General features: G+C 39.1%; 2 protein-coding genes across 2 annotated transcripts; one reads left to right on the forward strand and one right to left on the reverse strand.

Moving 5' to 3' along the window:
* Window positions 1-648: 648 nt before the first annotated feature.
* Window positions 649-11215, reverse strand: kif15 (kinesin family member 15). The gene is made up of 35 exons (XM_022750957.1): window positions 11146-11215; window positions 10826-10856; window positions 10242-10428; window positions 10001-10077; window positions 9838-9875; window positions 9642-9739; window positions 9357-9536; window positions 8871-9080; window positions 8649-8774; window positions 8056-8178; window positions 7789-7936; window positions 7549-7640; window positions 7232-7441; window positions 6735-6912; window positions 6498-6633; window positions 5946-6087; window positions 5667-5834; window positions 5446-5574; window positions 5225-5330; window positions 4916-5081; window positions 4673-4823; window positions 4479-4564; window positions 4276-4354; window positions 4080-4166; window positions 3878-3982; window positions 3631-3753; window positions 3322-3468; window positions 3108-3203; window positions 2809-2973; window positions 2477-2577; window positions 2300-2366; window positions 2176-2213; window positions 1920-2052; window positions 912-1043; window positions 649-807 (listed from the first exon to the last, which is right to left on the reverse strand). Exons 1-35 carry the CDS (start codon window positions 11162-11164, stop codon window positions 733-735), a joined length of 4149 nt encoding a protein of 1382 aa, XP_022606678.1. The 5' UTR covers window positions 11165-11215; the 3' UTR covers window positions 649-732.
* Window positions 11216-12116: 901 nt separating this feature from the next.
* Window positions 12117-19295, forward strand: tacc3 (transforming acidic coiled-coil containing protein 3). Its single transcript, XM_022750655.1, has 17 exons — window positions 12117-12211; window positions 14128-14293; window positions 14733-14860; window positions 14957-15003; window positions 15091-16213; window positions 16324-16366; window positions 16468-16597; window positions 16739-16797; window positions 16893-17023; window positions 17149-17236; window positions 17338-17466; window positions 18092-18159; window positions 18265-18308; window positions 18400-18560; window positions 18671-18777; window positions 18860-18980; window positions 19087-19295. The coding sequence occupies exons 2-17, from the start codon at window positions 14129-14131 to the stop codon at window positions 19150-19152; spliced, it is 2610 nt and encodes an 869-aa protein (XP_022606376.1). The 5' UTR covers window positions 12117-12211; window position 14128; the 3' UTR covers window positions 19153-19295.
* The last annotated feature ends 484 nt before the right edge of the window (window positions 19296-19779 follow it).

The following is a 19779-nucleotide window of genomic DNA, read 5'->3' on the forward strand; positions in this document are numbered from 1 at the left end:
GAAAATAAGACAGCTAATTGACTCATCTAGAAATCAATAGGCAGATTAATCAATAATAAAAGATATTGTTAGTTGAAGCCCTAGCCGAAATACTTTTTTTACATTTTTACTTGAACAGAATATGAAGCGAGAGATTACTGCTTACAGGAGGTAGAAAAAATATTTTTAATTACAGTATGTAAAAAAAAAGTTCAGTATGCTAAAAAAAAAAGACATTGGGTATACACTTCAGTATGATGGGAAAAATACATAACAAACATAATACAATGGATACAACTCATGGTCAGACAACAATCACAATTACAACATGAGAAATAAGCACCAAAAAATCATGAACATGTGATATGTTCAGTTTTCACATTAAGATGTTCGACGTTTCAGCGTTGTTATAATTTCCATGTAGGCTGTGAAGGTGACTAGGTGTGCTACCATAAATCTAGTGTAATGAAACCACACCAAGAAAAGATGGAGCTGGACTAATGGCAGTTTGGTCACACCTATTCTGTCCATGCTGCTGCAATAGCAGATCAGTGAAAAGGTAGAGTATGCCTCCAGGCAAAATTTGTTAGAGGTGTCATAATATGAAGTGTTTTTAGCAATGAAAAAAAAAAAAAAAAATGAAAAAAAAAAAAAAAAAAAAAAAAAAAATCAAAATGCCTTTGTACTTGAAACCATTAAAAAACTGTGAAAGATTCGATTTCACCTCCATTCAAACAATTAAAAATCTGAGATTTAGGTCATTTCCAGTGAGGGACATCCATTGTTGTCTCGCATTAAGCTAATCTCTGTTCGGAGCTTTTCATTTTCCTTTAAAACAAACAAATGCACAAAGTTGATTGTTGTGATGTGTTAACAGTATTTAAATGACCAAGGAGAAGCCCCCTTTAAAAGATAGCAGAAATGTTAGTTACCTCTTGAAGTTTGGTGTTGTCCTTTTTCAGCTTCACCAGATATTCAATCCTCTGTTTGTGGTTCTTATGTCCCACAAGTTTCCCATTCTCCTCTGAAAGCTTAACGTTCTGCTTACGGAGAACGTCATTCTCCTGTAAGAAAGAAAGTATATTAGTCAAGTCAGCTAAGAATTATCTGTTAGTCTGGCCGTAGTTGGGCAACCTTTGTGTCATCAAAATCAGTGATTTTGAATTTGAATGTCACAGTGCTCAAATTAAAGTGTAATATGAATCAATTCTCAGAACTTCATTCATGTTTCTACAAGGTCTTTTTTTATTTACATTACTGTCATACATGTCATGATCAAGATTCCATTAAATATAGAGTTCCCCCTCTCTGTGTTATATGTACTCATATGAAAAACCTTTATCTGCTTTTTGTTATTTACTTTGTTTTGTTGTCTGATGTTTATGGTTATACCTGACTGAATTGTTTTGCTTTGTGGACATAATGAGACTTCTGCCTGCCTTCCTCCCCTGAACATATCTGTCAATGCACTATTGTTGTATTTCACCATCATGGTTGAATTGTGTGAATATACACCAAATAATAAAATAAACTACTTAGCCTGAAAAGACTGAAATATGTAAGTTACCAAGTCATTGTCTTCAAACAGCAGATGGCAGACTATTTAGTGTCATATGCATATTATATTTTCTGACATTAATGTTGTTATGTAGCCATCTTCCACAGTAAAATGTCTCTGGCCAACCCACACTGGGTGCCTTGAATGTATTAGGAATCTTTCTCTAGGGAACATGAATATGCACAGCAAAATTTCTTCAGGTTGACTGAAGCTTCATCTTATCCCAGCTCAGATATTTTGCTCAGCAGTATATTGTTGTCTTGACAACTCACCTCGCCATCCTTGCACTCAAACACAAGAGGAGTAAACACATTGCAGATTTTAGCTTTAAGTATAATACATGGAAGCTAAACTGTCCCTACTGGCCTACTCTCACTCTCACCTGTAGTAGTTTCTCCTCATCATGTATCCTGTGGCTCAGCTCTCTCAGCTCCAAACAGCGGTTCCTCAGCTCACCGGTCAGCTCCTGAACACAAGTCTGAGACTGAGCCAGCATGGCCTCCTGTTCCTGCAGTCTGATCCACAGCACAAAAAGAGAAGATGGTTGTCAATCATCAAGAAATAATGAAGGATGAGATCAACATGCAACAACAAAATTGAATTAATTAAGTTAACAAAACCTCTCCACAGATGCTTACCTTTTATGAGTGTTTGTCAGCTTCTGTATTATGTTGCTCTGTTAATCAATGACAGAGGAACATGTACTAAATAAATGATTCACTCAAGAGAAAAAATATAACCAGGAAAGAGAAAGATGCAAACCTTCTCAGTTCTCTCCTCCTGCAACTCTTTAAGAATGGACTGCTTAATGGCATCATTCAACTCCTCACTGAAAATCACAAGAAAACATCATTCATTTTCCTTATGCCATCAACAACAGATGATCTCTTTGCATTGTAAAGCAGGAAATGGCTGAGTAACTAGATAAAGAAACTCAACCCATTATTTCCATTCTCTGACAGCTGGCTCTGCTTGGTATAAAACTTGTCAAGCAAAGCCTGGATTTCCATTCGGACCATCTCTTTCTCAGTGAGCTGCGTCTGAGGACAAGTAATACAGATTATGAGTTATTATCGATTGAATTCACAGGGATTGGGACCATTTAATTTATTGCATTTATTTAAATAAATGAATCCAAAGCAAGAAAAAACTTTTTAATGCAGTGATTTCAATTTTTGACTTTTTATGGAATTATAATTAACCTAGAAAACATAGACTAAAAACTGGCTAAAGGGCCATTTAATTAATTTTAGCACAAATTTATATAACACCTTAAGTCTTTGGATCTCCTCATTTTTGGCAGTCCTCTCATGATTCAGCTCTGCCAAAAGAATCTCCATGGTCATCATGGAGGAGCGTCGATTCTCCAGCTCCCTCTCCTGGCTCTCTAGCACCTGGGTCAGGTCCCTGCTGAAGCTTCCTGGAGTACGGGGCGTCTTTAGAAACAGAGAAATAAAACAAACTTGATGTACTTTTGACTGCAAATTGAAAAATTTAAATAAAATAAGACACACATGCTCCGTTTGTGAAGGCATATTTAAAGAATACCTAAACCATAAACAGGTTTTACCCGAGGTAATGATTTAGGCGTGACTGTTGGCTCAACAAGGGGTTTCAAACCTCCGTTTCTGATCGTTTTTTCAACAGCTTCTTGCTGTTGTTGCACCTGGTTAAAAAGGACAATGACTTTTATTAGTAATTTGGTAAGATATTATCCTCATGATTTCTTTTTATCTCAGTGATTATTTGTGACTTTGCTTTGTATTGAGATAACTAAACTTCACCTTCTGCCGTAGATTCTGTATTATGACATCCTTCCCGGCTGTTTGCTCTTGAGATGCTTGGAGGAGGCTGTTCTGCTCATCTAAGACCTTAGTGAGTCTCTCAACCTCCTCAGTGGCATAAGTCACCTCCTCCTGCAACACTTCAACCTAAGGACAGACACACATATTACGTATATTGTAGCTTTATTATTTCGCCATGCTTTTGCTATGTACAAAACAAAAGAGTCATAACATGAATCACCTGCAGTAAATTTTGAAAAATCCACACGAAAATGTGTGAACAGAGGTGTTTAATACAACCCAAGTTACCTCTATATTATTGGATGCCACTCTCCTTTCTAAATTTTCTTTCAGGTCACAGATTTCTGTCTGCATCTTAGAGTTTTGCTCCCTGATATCCTCCCTCTCAAGGCAGGCAGCATTGTACTTGGCCTGGAAAAGAAAGACGTCATTATTATAAACTTGCCCTGACTGGGCTTGGGATTGTAACTACATCAGCAACAAATGAAGTTATTCAAGACAAATCAAGGGTGAAATAGGAGGAATAGTAAAGTACTGTGATGTCTTTGACATCTCCAGACAGGTGGGTAATGGTCTGGTCCTTCTGGCTCAGTTTACTGCGCAGGTCTCTGGTTTGGTTAATCAGATCTAGAACAACATCCTGTAAAACAACACGAGACATTCAGGAGGGTAGCAGATATATTGTAGTTGTATTTGAAGAAATAAGAGACAGGAGTGAATTATTCATTCAGGCTTACGTTATCCTGTTCAATCTTCTGCTCCAAGCCTTTTATGGTTTCATTGGTAGAGGTTAATTTTTGCTCAAGATCAACAAGTTTGGACACCTTCAGACAAAAATGAGACAACAGGTTTATATAAAAATAAACTGCAATTACTGTTATGCCAAATAGTTACCATTTCAAAAATAACATGCATACTGTTCTTCAAACTGACCTGCTGTTGATTTTGTGCCGTCAGGTCTGAGACTTGTTTTCTGAGCTGTGTATTCTGCTCCACAGTTTCAATCAGTTCTCTAAAGGCATACATCAAGGTCATGCTCATGTTAATGTAAGAATTATTTTAAACGTTGAAATAAAATTTTTCATAAACAATTCAAAAAAAGACAAAAGTCCCGACAGACAGACTGCAAAACTCACTTTGATGTACTTTCTTTGTTTTCTCTTAACTGTGAGATCAGGGTGCTTGTGTGTTCCTGCTCATTTTGCAGAGAATTATTCAATTCCTACAGTAAAAGACAAAAACATGTAAAAATACAAAATCATACAGTTAGACATCACAGCCTACATCTTAGGATGAAAAAGGCCACAGTTGACTTTATGAGTTCACTAACCATGAGCTGTGCTTTCAGTTCATCAATCTCTTGCTGCCTGTCCTGCAGCTGCTGTCCGGCCTGATCAGCCTCAAACTTGGCCTCAGCTTGCAGCTGGTCAAATGAATCCTGCAGTGTTCGATGCTGCTCAAGAAGCTGCTCCCACTCCAGCCTGGAATGAAGACATGGTAGTCATGGGCACATAAAACACAAAATCAAGATCAAGGAAAGTCACCATAGAGTATGTATTACACTCATGCTTACTGGACTTTGTCAAGGTGGAGCTGTGTGCTGATCAGACTGCTGGAGAGCTGGCTCATCTCTCTCTGCTGCTCACTCTGGCCATCTCTCAACTCGTTCTTAACAGTAGCCAGCTCCTTATCGGACGACTGCAGCACCAGGCGTAGATCATGGATCTCACTCCTCAGAACTGAGAGGAGGGGAAGGAAAGAGTTGTGACCTTGGTGTTCTTGTCGATATATCCATATGAAAGAAATGTGCAAGTTCAACACCAGAAAAAGTCCAGGCAGGCAAACAGGTGATTGCAACACAGGTTAAACATCAGTGCCTCACCATTTGCAGCTTCCTGTTCAGACTGGAGGCTCTGGTGCAGCTCATTGATAGTTTCTTGCAGGTTGAGCTGATCTCTGTTCCTGTTAGCTTTCTCAGTAGAAAGTTGCTGCATAACATGTAAAGACCAATTAGATTATCAAAATGGTGAGGTTAAAGTGCATCATGTTTTTCCAAATTTACAACATAAAACTGTAAATAACGAACGTGAGGAGATGATTTACCTCATCCTTGTGGTCAGACTCTTGTGACACCACATTGATCTGCTCTTCAAGTTTTGCAATTTGCTGCAACAGCTTGCTGTTCTTCAGCTCCTCCTCATTCAGCTGTGTCTGGACACGACTAGTTTGCTCCTGATGAGAAAATAGATAAAGTATGACATTGTGGGGTATTGACTATATGCATCGCAGCGCACACATTTCAGGAATAGTAAACATTGCTTTACCTGCACTTGGCGCAGTTCCTCAGTCAGGGCCATTTCAGTCATGTCTGAAGGAGGCTGCTCACCCCAAATGTCATCGGCATTGTTGTCTGTCCCATTCAGGTGTTCTGGGCTGGAAAGAGGCACGAAACGGGACCGCAAGTTGTACGCTTTGGTGGGCGTGGTGAGAATCTGTTGTAATAGGCAATTGAAGGATAAAAAGAAAGATTTTTTTGTCAGGTTTTAAATGAGGTTATATTTTGCCTCAAAGTGATCTGAATACAAGTTTCAACATCCCCTCACCTTTATAGTTTCAACATGAATCCTGTTCAGCTCAGAGACCTCCTGTTTTTTGTAGGCGTTTGTGGCTTCCAAAATGTTTTCCAAATGTCTGTTGGACTTGTCAAGGTATCTTTTCTCAGACTCCAGCTGAGCCATCTGTTTCCTAGAACACAAAGCACCAATCAAAAACCACATTAAAGTCTGCAAAACATACTTTACAAGCCTATAAAAGGTATTGGATGGAAAATGGCACCTTTCATTAAGATAACAAGACAAGTCCACCTTAGAATGAAAAAATGATATTCTAGTGGTGTAAAAAGCCTCTTCCTGAGGCTGGAAATCAAAGCTGGGCAATAATATTTTAATGTGTATGAAACCAGGAAGCCAGGAAACTAAGAAACTTTTTCCTTTACAAATAAAAAAAAACTGTATAAATTCCTGCATCCATAAGTTTTTGACATATATTTCTAGCTTCTGGAGGAGCTTGCTCCTAAACATCTACTAAGCTTTTCTGGATAAGCTCAGCGTGAATTTAATTTAAGAATGGTTCTCTTCATTAAATTCCCTTCTTACTTGGTAACTTCTTTGTACTCCTCAAAAGCCCGAAGGGCAGCTGTGAGGTCGGACTGTTTCTGAAGATACTGAGCCTTCATCTTCTCGATTGTAGCTGTTGAGACACTGTCTGCAGCTGTGGGGGTTGAGGAGGCTGCTGGAGATGTAAAGCAATGTGAAATTATTGACATATAGATAGATATAGAGGATTTATTTTTACTAAACCATTTCCCAGCTCTCTCATGATAATTATCTTACTCTCTCTGAGTCTTTCTGACTCCATAGCAGTCTGGAAGGCCTCTTCCAGCTCAGCAGCAACTTGGCCAACAACTTCTTCAGCTTTCACCACTGATTCAAGAGAACGAAGCTGCCGGTTCTCCTGTCTGAGGCTGAAGTTCTCGGCTGCATATCGAGTCATCTTTGGGTGATGTTCAACCTTAAAAGGGCAGAAGTGTGCACAACGAAAGGATGTTGAACAGATACAACAGTAGATCCTGGAGTTAAGGAGCGTTGTGGAGGTCTATGGCTATTATTAGAAGAAATATACAGTAACCAATACAGACATAACCCTATTCAGCCTTTTACAGTAAATGACTATGAAGCAACTTGGATTTTAGAGGAAAGAAATAGATTATTGTAGCTACTCAAAGAAATTTTAAACAGCCGAAAAGGATGCATCTGCTCCTCTTTACTACCTTGTATCTACATGTTACACACGTATAGTCATCAGATGTACTCATCAACATTATTATTACCTGATCTCTCAAGATCTTGATCTCTTCTTTCAGCTGGTCAATCAGAGCCTGAGACTCCTTGTCTGACAATAAGTTTTGTCCTGCTTTCATTTTTTTCTCAAGGCGAGAGATATGGTCTTCTCGAAACTTGACAATCATTCGGCTAGAATGGATGAACTTGTCTTTTTGTGTCCAGGCTTCCTCAAGCTGAGCCACCTTCTCGAGCAGCGTCTGAGTGTAGTCAAATATAACTGTAAGTTTCCTTGCATCAACATTATTTGTTCACAACAGTGTAATCACCAAAAATAAATAACAGTGCAACAAAACATTTCCCATACTCTCTTCTCCTCTTCTCGTTTCCTCCACAGACGAACAGCAGCCATAAACTTTGATTTATATGAGACATCATGTTGAATTTCAATGGATGGGCCTGGGGAGAAAAGCCATTTTACATTTGTTAAAAAAAAGTTATGACTTAAAAATTACTCCACTTTATGCATGAGTTTGTAAATTTGAATATGCATCATTGGTTAAAACAGGATGTTACTTTGAGGGTGTAAACGTTAGCATATTGTTACCCATAGGGAGTTCAGGTCCTCCTGGTGCTACATCTCTCCCACAGTCCACTCCCTGAGAAACCAGTGCCTGTGCAAGCTGCTCCTTGAGCTTCTTCACCTCAGCCTGTAACTGCCTCACATTTCCCTGTGTGTCTTCATTGATGACGGCCTGGCAAAAAATAATAACTGCATGATGAGGATGAGATAATAAAGTGCTCTAATTTTGATATTACCAGAAGTTGATTAAGTACAGTTTGTATTAATACAGTTTTATTTGATGCCAGATACCTTATTCTTGATCAACTTTGCTCTCTGGGCGAACTGCAACGTAGACAATGTTTCTCCAAAACACTTCGAACCTGGGTGTACATTGGCTATGATGTAAGTCTTTGCATTTCCTCCAAGAGAATCCTGAAATAACAATCATAAAATCATTACAGTGCATAACATGAATGTAATATTATAAACTTTTATATTCTACCAAAACAAAACAAAGTCTATAAATGAATGTGAAAATTCAATATCAAAATGTCAAGTTCACAAAATGTATACCCCCTAGTTTCAATTTAAATTACATCACATCACCATTAATGTTTGATCAAAGAGCTCATAATTAGGTTGTGTATTACAAAATGTCTTTCCATATTGATATGGGATTTTAGCAGACACAGGCAACACTGAAAAAACACATGCGTTTTGTGTAGGAATTGCATTTGAGTCATTTATAAATGTTTCACATACACCCCCACCCCTGACCTATGCCACTGAACATACTGTACATACAATGACAGAATTCCTGGGAAGTTGACTTGTACAGTTACCACAACAACATTCTCACTTAAAAAACACCAAAAATATATTTTGCATCTACAGACACTCACCCTTAGCAAGAAGGTGAGTTTAGAATCCCTGTAGCAGATGTGGCGATTCTTCCCATTGGACACATCCACCAGTGCCATGATCACCTGACCAAGGCACATGAGGGAGCGATTGATACTGCTGGCCTCCTGAAAGAGAACCAAATGCAGACAGCAGCTGTCAATAACAACAAAAGTCATAAATGTAGTACTTCGGTGTGAGAGCATTCAAGCACGAAGCATCACCTTGAGTCTGGAGCCTTCCGTGTGTGTGTCTTTCTGCCTCTCAGATCCTGCTAGATCCACCAGGTTCAGCTGAGACATTCGGATGTTCACCACTTCATTGATGGATTCTTTGGACTCCAAAGTCATGGTGAACACTGCGTGAGATCTTGAAGACTCACGGTTCATGGAGGTGGAGGCAACTCGTCGATTACGCCAGCCCATGGACAGTACCTAAGTGGTTTCAAACACAATTTCCGTTCAGTCCCACAGTACATTTCTTATTATGACAGCTGCATTTAATTCAGTTCAGTCCAAATTTGTTTAATGTGCTCTGAACTATCTATGGAAAAATTGGACATTGTTCAATTAACAACACACTTTGTACCAACAAAATGATTCTTATTACATTTTTATTGTCTAAATTCTTAGAAAATAATATAGCGAAATTGGATAGAAGGTGTACCATAGGAATCAAGTCTTTCATCACAATGGGCAAGGAATATCTACCTGATAAGCTTCAGCAGCTGAGTTGACAAACTTCTCCACTGCTCCCTCAACAAACACACCCTTCTTGATGTTCTCCCTGAGGAAAAGGCTGGCTGAGGCTGTGTCCAGGAGGTCATAAATTTGTTCATTGTATATCTCAATAAATGAACATTTGCAAAGGAAACTCTTGGACTCTGGAGACTTTTGGGAGAGAGAAAGGCCAAACAAAAAAATAATTAGAGAAAATAATTAAACATCAACTATTGGTTCACAACACCTTTGTGGTGATGAAATGTTACAGCTCACCCTCTCCACTTCTCTGTTGATGAGAAAAAAAAGGTACTCAAAACTTCGAGGAATAACCCCTCGGAGTTCATCTGTGAAATTATCCAACTCAGATGGTCCTAGAACAAGAGAGAAAAAATGTGTCACTTCAACTATTCTATTGATTTATGTTAAAGAATTTGTAAAACACAATGTAATTAATATACTGAAATCTCACCCAGCATGGTGAATGTTTTCCCTGAGCCGGTTTGTCCACTGCAGAAGCAAGAGTACAATAAGGTAATGAATGGGTGCTGCGCATGAAGCACGACACAGAGTGGTTGCGCCATAAGATATTTTCCTATTTGATACTACACAGAAAAAACATAAAGACCACTTACTAAGCAAATATAGTACCATTGTATCCATTCATGCAAGACTCAACAATATTCTTGGCCACACTGGAGAATACAGAGTCCTGTTTAAAAATGACAAATAAAAGATCAGACACACACCAACCAGGATAAACTTTCTGGAGTGATACAGACTATATCTCGCACTGACAAATCAGGTTATTATTAATCACTCAAGCTACTTTTACCCATGCCAGTGGTATGTCAATAATAACCATGTGTACCCCACCTGAGATGTGTCCATGTCAGCTACATGATCGTAGGTAAAGGTTCGTGGCTCTGGTTTTGAGAGCAGACGGATGGTGTTGGGTGAGGTGACTGTGAGACACAGACTCTGATCTCCATCTGTGGTGAGCCCAGTACCCTGAGTCAGAGGTCGGACTCGCACAAAAACTTTGATGGAATTGCTGTCACCACTGCAACACCAGAGAGTAACATTAACACTTATAAATCATAAAAACTGAGCTGGTGATGGGAAGAATTAAACATCATCAAAACAGGCAGGTGTTTGTTTGTTACTATAGCATCCCATTAGGGTTGAAGAGTTGTGTATTAACTGTACATCCTCCTCAGTCAAACAGCAAACCTTACAGTCAAAGTCAAAATCACCTTAGAAAGAAAAAACACAATCACACAATGAGGCTTCCTGTACATACGGTACGGTATTAGCCCGGATTGAGGACCATATCTATGGGGTAATGGCAAGCGACTATGACTTCCGTTGTTATCTTTAATGTTAACGTTAGCAGTGTAGCATAGTTTTATCTGTTCGTGTGGGGGTGAAACAATCGAAGCTTCCTAAAGATACTTTACCTGGCAACAAGTTGGGTTGAATCGCCAGATCCTGTCAACATAATTATAAGATTGTTAACGTTTTATTTAGGTGATAACTTTGTCTTCGTAAACCTGCATACAAATAGTGTGCATAAACTAGAATCGGTAACGTTAATTAAAACAGTAAACGTTTAACTGCAAGTTCAAAAGTTAGCAGTAAAGTGAGTTAGGTAACCAGGTGAACAGCGGTGCTAGTTACCAAAAAACAGTAAATGTTAGCGTTAACAAGTTCGACTCTCTGTGCCATGTTGACACCATATTAGTTGACTAACCGAACAAACACATATTTGGTGCACTACCTTTTCCACTGGGATTCATTGCTGAGAAAGAAATATTCGCCGTTATGTGGTAAAATTAGCTTTCTTCATAGCACGTCGATCGAGACGACGGACGACACTGTTTACATCCTTCAAAATTGGCGGGCAGGTCTGCCTCTACTTCTTCTTCTTTGGTTTTTTTTTATGACCAAAGGGAAGCGTGCATAGCGCCACCTACTGTAGCAGAGAGGGTAATGTTCATATGCTAAAGACTGCATAAATATACTGTATATATTTGTGTACAGTCTGTGGTAACATTATGTGTTGCGGTTTTATGTTGTTGTTTACATTGAATTTTGAATGTCAGCTTGTGTGCAATTTGCAATAAATCATACAACCCTTCACAATCCACACCCTTTCAAACTCTATTTTGTGCAACAGAATTTTGACATGCCAGATAATATGATATAAGCTTTAAACATGCCATAAAGCCAGTGCAGAGTATCTTTGCCCCAAGTTCATTAAAGGTCACATCAGTTTATTCTCGTGTTACGTATAGATGACTTGTAGATATCTTGATTTTCTTTCAAAAACGACTTACATTTATACAGCTTTTGCGTTTAAATATGATGAAAATATTTAACTGCTGTGCAAAAAGCGATCTTAAATGAGGTTTGTTAAGTACCTCGTGTCCTTTATATCAGTCAAATAAAAATGTAATACACCCATTTTGACAACATGGTTATTTTTTTAATCTTTCAGTTGCTTGTGCTTCGTTTTATCAGTGTTTACCATAGGTGTTTACAGAGTTTTTAAGTTATTGTGACTAATCTTGCTGTTTGTATTATCTTTGAAGTTGGTTCCTGGGCCGAAATTGGATCACATCCGCTCTTCAGCGCGATTGGTTGTCTAACCAGGAAGCGCGTTTGCTTTGAATATTTCCGGCGATTTAATTGGTGCGTTTCAAGACTTTTAAATTCCAAACGGTTGTCACCCACAGAGGGCGAGGGAGATTCAAAAGCACGTCGCTCCTTCTCGCTCAGACTTGTAGCTGTTTGGTCTGACAGAAGACGTTATAATTCCTGCCAACTGTATCTGTTTTTTTGAGGTAAGTGGTGAATATAGGATGATAATAATAGTTGCTTACTTCCCGCACTGTTCATAAAACGTGATCCCGAGATTGTGTTGTCCTCCGCTGTACGTTAACTGGATCGTATCGTTAGGTCTCAAGAAACAGTTAGCTTCTCTAACGTGGCTTTTGTGAACGTTATTTGTGGTTAACTTTGGATATTTTAATATTAGTCTAACTTACGCTACGTGTCGATACTGATGACTCCTGTTATTACAAATTTCCAGCTAAGGTTTGGTAGGTTTCCGTTATCAAATTCAACTAAGCAGTTACTAATTGGTATTGTTGATGGAAAGTTATGATTAACATTAGCCGTCCACGTAAAATAATTTGTTCTTCTGATAACGCAGAGTTGAGCGCTATATTTAACGTTGGGGAGCAGCAATTTGAACTAAACCATGACAGCAAGCGTAGGCAACATTGGTCCGTCATGTGACATCATTCAGACAAAGATGTCGTTCACTCTCGGTGTTTGCGCACAAATCCTGTGAAGTAATGTGGAAGGATATCTTGGGCTTAATCAGCATGTTCTTGGCCTTCACTGACGTGACCACGAATTCAAAAGTGTCTTACTTGAATGCAAACATTTTGACCTCAGCATATAGTTAAAATCTGGCGTATTATTTAGGACCAAAATTTTAAAGTTTGTCATAGCTGACATTTGTCTACCAGTTACTCAAATTCTAAAAATCCTGTGCTGAATCAAAGGTCACCATATATCTATCACCATTAACATAATTAACGCTAGGCTTTAATTATGTTAATGGCCCAGCATACGTTGAAAGTCAGTTGGAAATCATTTCACTCATCCCAGAATCCTTGATAGTTTCTCTGAGTTCAAGTCATTACCAAAAATCCTTTTAATATATAGACCATTTTCACAGCAGATATGTTCCCATGTCGTAGCACGAACAACAGAGATCATTAATGACAGCGACAATGGCTGAAAACCATTTGTTTTGCCTGTTGCCATGGCTTACTAACTGAACAGACCTTCCATTAATGTAATTGTTTACACCTGTGCCTCTCCTGCTGTTACAAGTCAAAACGTCTGCCGTGACAAATGTGTATAGTCTTCTCATGGCTGACAGATCGGGAGCCCTAAGTCACCTGAGCATTTCTTCTTTCTACTGCTGCTTATATTTCTGGGCTCTACAGCTTGAACGATACTAGATATATAAAGTCTAATATATCAGTATTTGGAAAATATTTTTTAAATTAATTACATAACACTGTAGTGGCTGTAGATTTATTTTTAACATATTGAAAAGAATTGTGACAAAGATGTGTACTGAACTCGACATTTTAAAGTTGAAAAATCAACTTGCCAGTGCTCTCTGGTGGACAAACTATGTAATGGCAGCACTGTTTCTGCTCCAAACATTTTGGATATTCTGTATTACAATGTTTTGTTACTTTTCAGCCAACATGTGCACTTATACCAATATATCTCTGCAATAAGATAATATTGGTCAACAGATCAGCCTAGTATAAGGCATTTTCTGTGTAGCTTTGACCTCATGGTAATTTTTAATCTCAAGGGATCATGGTTCAGTTTTTCATTAAGATATATATTTTTAAATGTCTTTGTCACTTTTTCCCCCCTGCCAAGCCTTTTCTTGTCTAGATAAAGAGTGTATTATACCAATAAAAATGATCTATGTGACAACCAAGATTTACCAAGAGAAGTAAACTGGCAGAATCACATTTGTCTTGATTCTGCTATCAACTTTCTGTGTTATCTTTCTCTGTGGAGATCATTTTCACACACATCAGTCAAACCCATCACCAAAAGTGTCTTATCAACTGGGTGCAGCTTTCAGCATGACGCCTCCCTCAGAGTGTATTCGGGTCATCCCAGCCCTGTAACTTATAGTTTGTCTCTGCTTTTACAGGATGAGTTCTGTTGAAGTGAATGATGAGAATCGTGGGGTCTGCCCCGGAGGAAAACTCAACAGCTCAAGTAACGACATATTTGCCCTGGATCAGCCAACTGGGAGGCCCTCCATCCTGCGTCAGACAGAGAACCTGCCCAACAAGACTGTGCAAAAGGGGATAAAGGTACAGAATTAGTTACTTTTGATCGTTGTAGATATTGTGTTCCCCCTTCTCCTGTAGATTAATCTCACAAAGCCTAATGAGACCAGGCTGGAAACAATATACAGTCACTGACCAACAACAGGAATATTTAAATCTGCCTGACTGTTGTGCTTGTTGCACCTGGTAACACAAGACACTTGAAATGTTTTAATGCTGTGACTATAAAGTTTGACCTCAGTCTGTTTGTAACCCACATCTAACCAACTTTATAATTTGACAGAATAAATGCGAACACCTATGTGGGTGGACAGAAACAGAAAAGATGCTTTCAGACATGTTTCTAGCACACATTTGCAAAGTAAAGGTGTATTAAATAAATAAATCTACTGGAATAACTGGACATTTTCTTTCTATACATCCAGGTAAAATGTACTATACTGACCAAACTATTTGTGTGTAGGTTTGTTTTCAGACTCCAAGAAGAGACCCTGTGACTAAGAGAATTCTATCTCCATCCAAGTCTGTCAAGATGACCAGCGTGGATGAGTGTACAAAAGCAATGGAATCCTTAAATATTGATAAAACAAAGTAAGTAACATTTCTCCTACTGAAACGTGCCTCCAATTAAATTAGGATTCTGTAAAAAAAAAAAAAAAAAAAAAAAATCCTGTTTTGTTTTTTCAGTGCTTTGCCACAAGAGACCACTGAGCATCCTGATGAGCCCAAACAAGGTAATTTATCCAACATTAAAATTATTTCACTTGAATGTCTCTGAATGATGAGAAATTAATGCAAACCCCCTTTGACTTTTTCCACAGAAGTGTCGTCTTATCCTGACGACGAAATACCAATACTAAGCAAAGGAGGTTATCAGCTGGATTTTGACAACCTCGATGCGATCGATCCATTTCAGGGGTCCAATAAGATGGTCCTCTCTCCACCGAGGCCTGCTGTTGAAAACCTTCCTACAGATCAAACTGAGTCTCAAAACACAAAACCAGAGAATACCTTGGAGGAGCCCACCAAGATGGAATCGGCACTAGATGAGACACTTCCATTCATCCCGTCTGTGGAAAATTCACTGGTTAACATCTCCGCCAACATCAGCTCCACGGACAGCAGTGTGATCACAATGGCAAACGTCCCAACAGTTGAGGATCAAGATTCGTGTACTGCCATGCCTGATGAAGAACAATCTGCTAAAACGTCTCTGAGTGTCGATCAAGACAAAGCATCAGGCAGCTTTGTGGAAGATGCCCCACTGCCAGCAAAAGGTTCATATAACTTGGATTTTGACAACATGGATGCAATTAATCCTTTCCAAACAGGTGGCTCTAAAATCCAGAATTCCCCTGTCCTTGGGAAGAAGTTGCCAGACAGTAACCCGCCTGTTGAGGAGCCACAGATAATGGAAAATAAACCTGCAGATATAGTTGATATTCCGGACACGTCACAAAATTTGCCTATTCAGCCAGAAATAAAACCCATAGATGCAGTTATCCCAATATCCACTAATACAGCCAATCCTCCACCTGCTGAATCCCAGCCAGCCGTTGCCCCAGTTGAGGAAGGCCCAATCAAACTAGAGTTCAATTTCGACGATGGCAAAGAGGTTAAACGGAAACCGCCACCCAAGAAATTTGGCAAAAGGCCACATGGTGCAAAATCTAAAGAGGGAAAGCCGGCGTCTGATGACAAACCACCAAAAGAAACTTCAGTAAAGCCCGATGCCAATGATGTCGCTGACATTCCAGTTCCCAAAGGCTCTTACTCATTTGACTTTGATAAATTTGACGACCCAAACTTCAATCCCTTTGGCACACAAACAAACATGAACAACTCTCCAAAGTGCAGCAAGAAATCTGACCCTGTGCTTATGGAAACTGCCATTCCAGAGCAAACAGAGAAGCCAGAGGAGAAGGAAGCTGTATCATCAGCATGGTATGTTAAGGGTTCTATCTGAGTGTGACAAGTATTTATTTGCAGTGGACGCTTCACCTGGCAGCAGTACTTTATTTCACTCTAAGTTTGTGTGTTTTTGCCCTCTGCAGTGCTAGAGAGAGTGTCCCAGCTGCTGAGCCCAACCCTGCAGTGGTAAGCAATGCAGTTTGATAAAATCCTAATTCCTAATAATTTGTTTTCTTTTAACTCTTCATTTGCTTCAAAACAAATATTTTGATTTTGTGGAATGACAGACTGCTGCCTCTGACCACGAAGAGAGAAGCGTGCAGAGCCTTCCTGAGCTTTCTGAACTGCATCAACCTGAGCAGAAGTCAGAGCCGCCGATGTTAGACTTCAATGACGAGTTTGTTCCTGGAACGATGTGTAAGTAAGCGTTGACCATTACGCTGTTTTGTCTAGTTCCACAATGATCTCTGAATTTTTCTGTTGCTGTAACTTTGAGTTTTACTCTCATCATTACGCAAAAAGTTAATTTTGATGTTAACCTGTGATCTTGATCTCTAGTCATGGCCAATGATTTTGATGGACAAATCGACTACCTGGAACAGTTTGGGTCCAGCAGTGTAAGTACTTATGTTCATGTTCGTTAAATGACTAAACTCTTTGATTGTCGGTGCATGACCTAAAGGTATTTAAATGTTAAAATTTCTGTCAACAGTTCAAGGAATCTGCACTGAGGAAACAATCCTTGTACCTTAAATTTGACCCCCTTCTGAGAGAGAGCCCAAAGAAGTCTGCAGGCCCGTCGGCTCAAACCCACATCCCTCATCCTGCTGACTTTGTTTCACGGTATGACGTACTTCTGTTTTCACCTATTCTGATTGCTGCTGCTGTCACTGGATGTTGGAGCGAAATTTGTTCTGCTTTGGACATCCTGTAAATGAGCATGCGTTTTGTTTTTTCTTCTCTCTCAGACTTGAAACTTCACAGAAGGCACTAAAAGAGGCAACACCTGGACCACAGAAGGGCGATTTCAAACTGTTTGATGATGCTACAGCACCAGTAAGTCGCTCTTGAACAACCACCATTGACTGAATCTGTAACTGATGTTTCCTTGCTTTATCTGTTAACTTGATTTGTTTCCATTCTCAACTGTCATCTAGACTCCTCCAATCCTCGAGTGCCTCATCCCTCCTTTCACACAGCCAGCAAACACAGAGGATGCCATTATTGAAGTGCTGAAGTACAGTCAGAAAGACATGGATGCAGCCATTGCCAAAGTCCAAGCAGAAGTATGTCCTGCTCAATGTTTTGGGATCTGACAAATGACAGCAAAGCCAGTAGAGGTTTTCCATTTGAAGTCACTTTGTTTGGTTGTATGTGAATACAGCACTTTTGTAGAGATTCAAACAACTACACTAGACCTTGTTGATAGTGTGGTTTCAGTCGGTTTTCAGACAATCCCTGGAGAAGTTTAGAGTAATCTGATTCAGCCACAGTGAGCACAGTGCATCGTGGATTAAACAGTATCTAATATCAAAGCAACGTGGTTAATAGTCAAATATCAATGACTGTCCTGCTTGCAGGACTGTAAATGTCAGCATAATCTGGTTTCTAAAGGAATACATTAGGTGAAAACATATTAATTTTCTTTTCATCATTTAAGGAGAATGTTGTTCCATTAGTTTCCTTCACAGTAGGTACAGAGCAAATGCAGACATGTCACTGATGGTTTAACCACTGAAGTCCATCCTTAAATCAAAATTGTGACAAATCAAGCAACCAAATAGTTTTTTTTTGTTTGTTTGTTTTGTAAAATTTACATTGAAACACAGACAGATGCACAGATTACATGTTAATTGGTTTAATTATAACTAAAATGAATATATTTTAATTACTTTGTATTTTCTCAAACAGGCAAAGCAAAAAGAAGAGCAATGGAATGCAAAGTATAACAGGCTACTTGACGATGGTCAGGAAATGAGGTAAACTGTGCTTTGTTTAATTTTGTTTTTCAGTTTTATTTAATATCAGTGTTTCAAGACATTTGACTTTTTTTTTTTTTTTTTTTTTTTTTTCCTTCTACACAGGAAAATAATCGCAGAATTTGAGCTTGTGATTGCAAAAATGATGGGTAAGTTAACATTGTGCACACGTTTCACTCTTTAGGATTGTTGAGGCAATGGTGTATTAAAACGACTCTTGAATTTTTTGGCATTGCTCAGCTGACGAAGAGAAGGAGAGAGAGGAGGCCCAGGCAAAGCTCAACGAGGTTCTGCTGGAGAAGGATCAAACCTCCAGTGACCTGAGCGCCATGGAGAGATCTTTCTCTGAGCTCTTCAAGAGACTGGAGAAGTACAAGGACATTATTGAGGGTTACAAAAAGGTTAGAAAAGATCGATGCTTTCCGTGTTACAAACTACAAATACATTTTTTTGTGATTTCACAAAAGCTGTGGTAGTTTGATTTGTAAATTTGTTTTGTCCTTTTCCAAAGAATGAGGGGACTCTGAAAGCTTGTGCTCAGGACTACCTGGCAAGGATCAAAAAGGAGGAGCAGCGCTACCAGACCCTTAAAGCTCACGCTGAGGAGAAAATTGGCCAGTAAGAAACCTGACTTTAATGTGTTAATAGTGTAAACTGCAAGACTTTCACTGGCCGACTCTAATTTGTTGTTCATCCTCAGTGCAAATGAAGAAATTGCTGAGGTACGGTCCAAGTACAAGGCCGAGGTATCAGCTCTACAAGCCCAGCTGCGTCGAGAGCAGCTGAAGGTGCAGTCATTAGAGAAGAGTCTGGACCAGAAGGTGCGTGAGCATGTTAATTAGATGATGTGTATTTGCAGAAATTTTGAAGGTAAAATATCTAAAATGGTCTTTATTTCTAATTTCCCTTGAATTTTTTCTTTTCCAGGAGAAGGAGGCTGAAGAGCTGACCAAACTTTGTGATGAACTCATCACCAAAGTTCAGAAGGGTTGAGCCTGCTTGTAAATACTTTGTCTTAAGTACTTCTTTCTGTTTTTCTTTCTCACTTTGAGATCTTTCTTGTGCAGTAATTTTTTTCTTGTGTCTGTTTTTGTCAATGTTCTTAGAATACTGTAAAAAAGTTAATAAAGATGATTTACAAGCTTTAGTGACTTTGTTCCAATTATTAGTTTTAGTTATTCCTATTTTATAATTTCTCCATGATTAAGGTGTCAGAGCACTAGGGGGCAGTGTTATATCATTTTAAATCTTGTCATCTAGGTTTTGGATTTAAAGCATTACTTTGGGATTTGGAAATAACATAGCAGAAGCTTAAAAAATGTCTTTTGTTCTGTGTAGAATTTCTAGTTTAAACACACAATACACTCACCTCATCCATCTGGAGCCAAAGCTCATCCCCCCCATCCTCCAATGCTTACAACAAAACAAGCGCTCACCTGATACAATGCTCCCCTTCTTTCCAGAGCAATCACAGGGTCCTGTCACATCACTCCCACAGCAGGACAATGCACTTCCTAAATGGTGAAAGGAAATCCTACCTAGATTGGAGTTGAATGAGGTGGTGGTGCGGACCAGGGAGGAGGCGGACAGGGTCGATTCACTTAAATGGGGAAAGATGCT

Source organism: Seriola dumerili, unplaced genomic scaffold, assembly GCF_002260705.1.
Source record: "Seriola dumerili isolate Sdu_G_001 unplaced genomic scaffold, Sdu_1.0 BDQW01000149.1, whole genome shotgun sequence".
Taxonomy (NCBI): domain Eukaryota; kingdom Metazoa; phylum Chordata; class Actinopteri; order Carangiformes; family Carangidae; genus Seriola; species Seriola dumerili.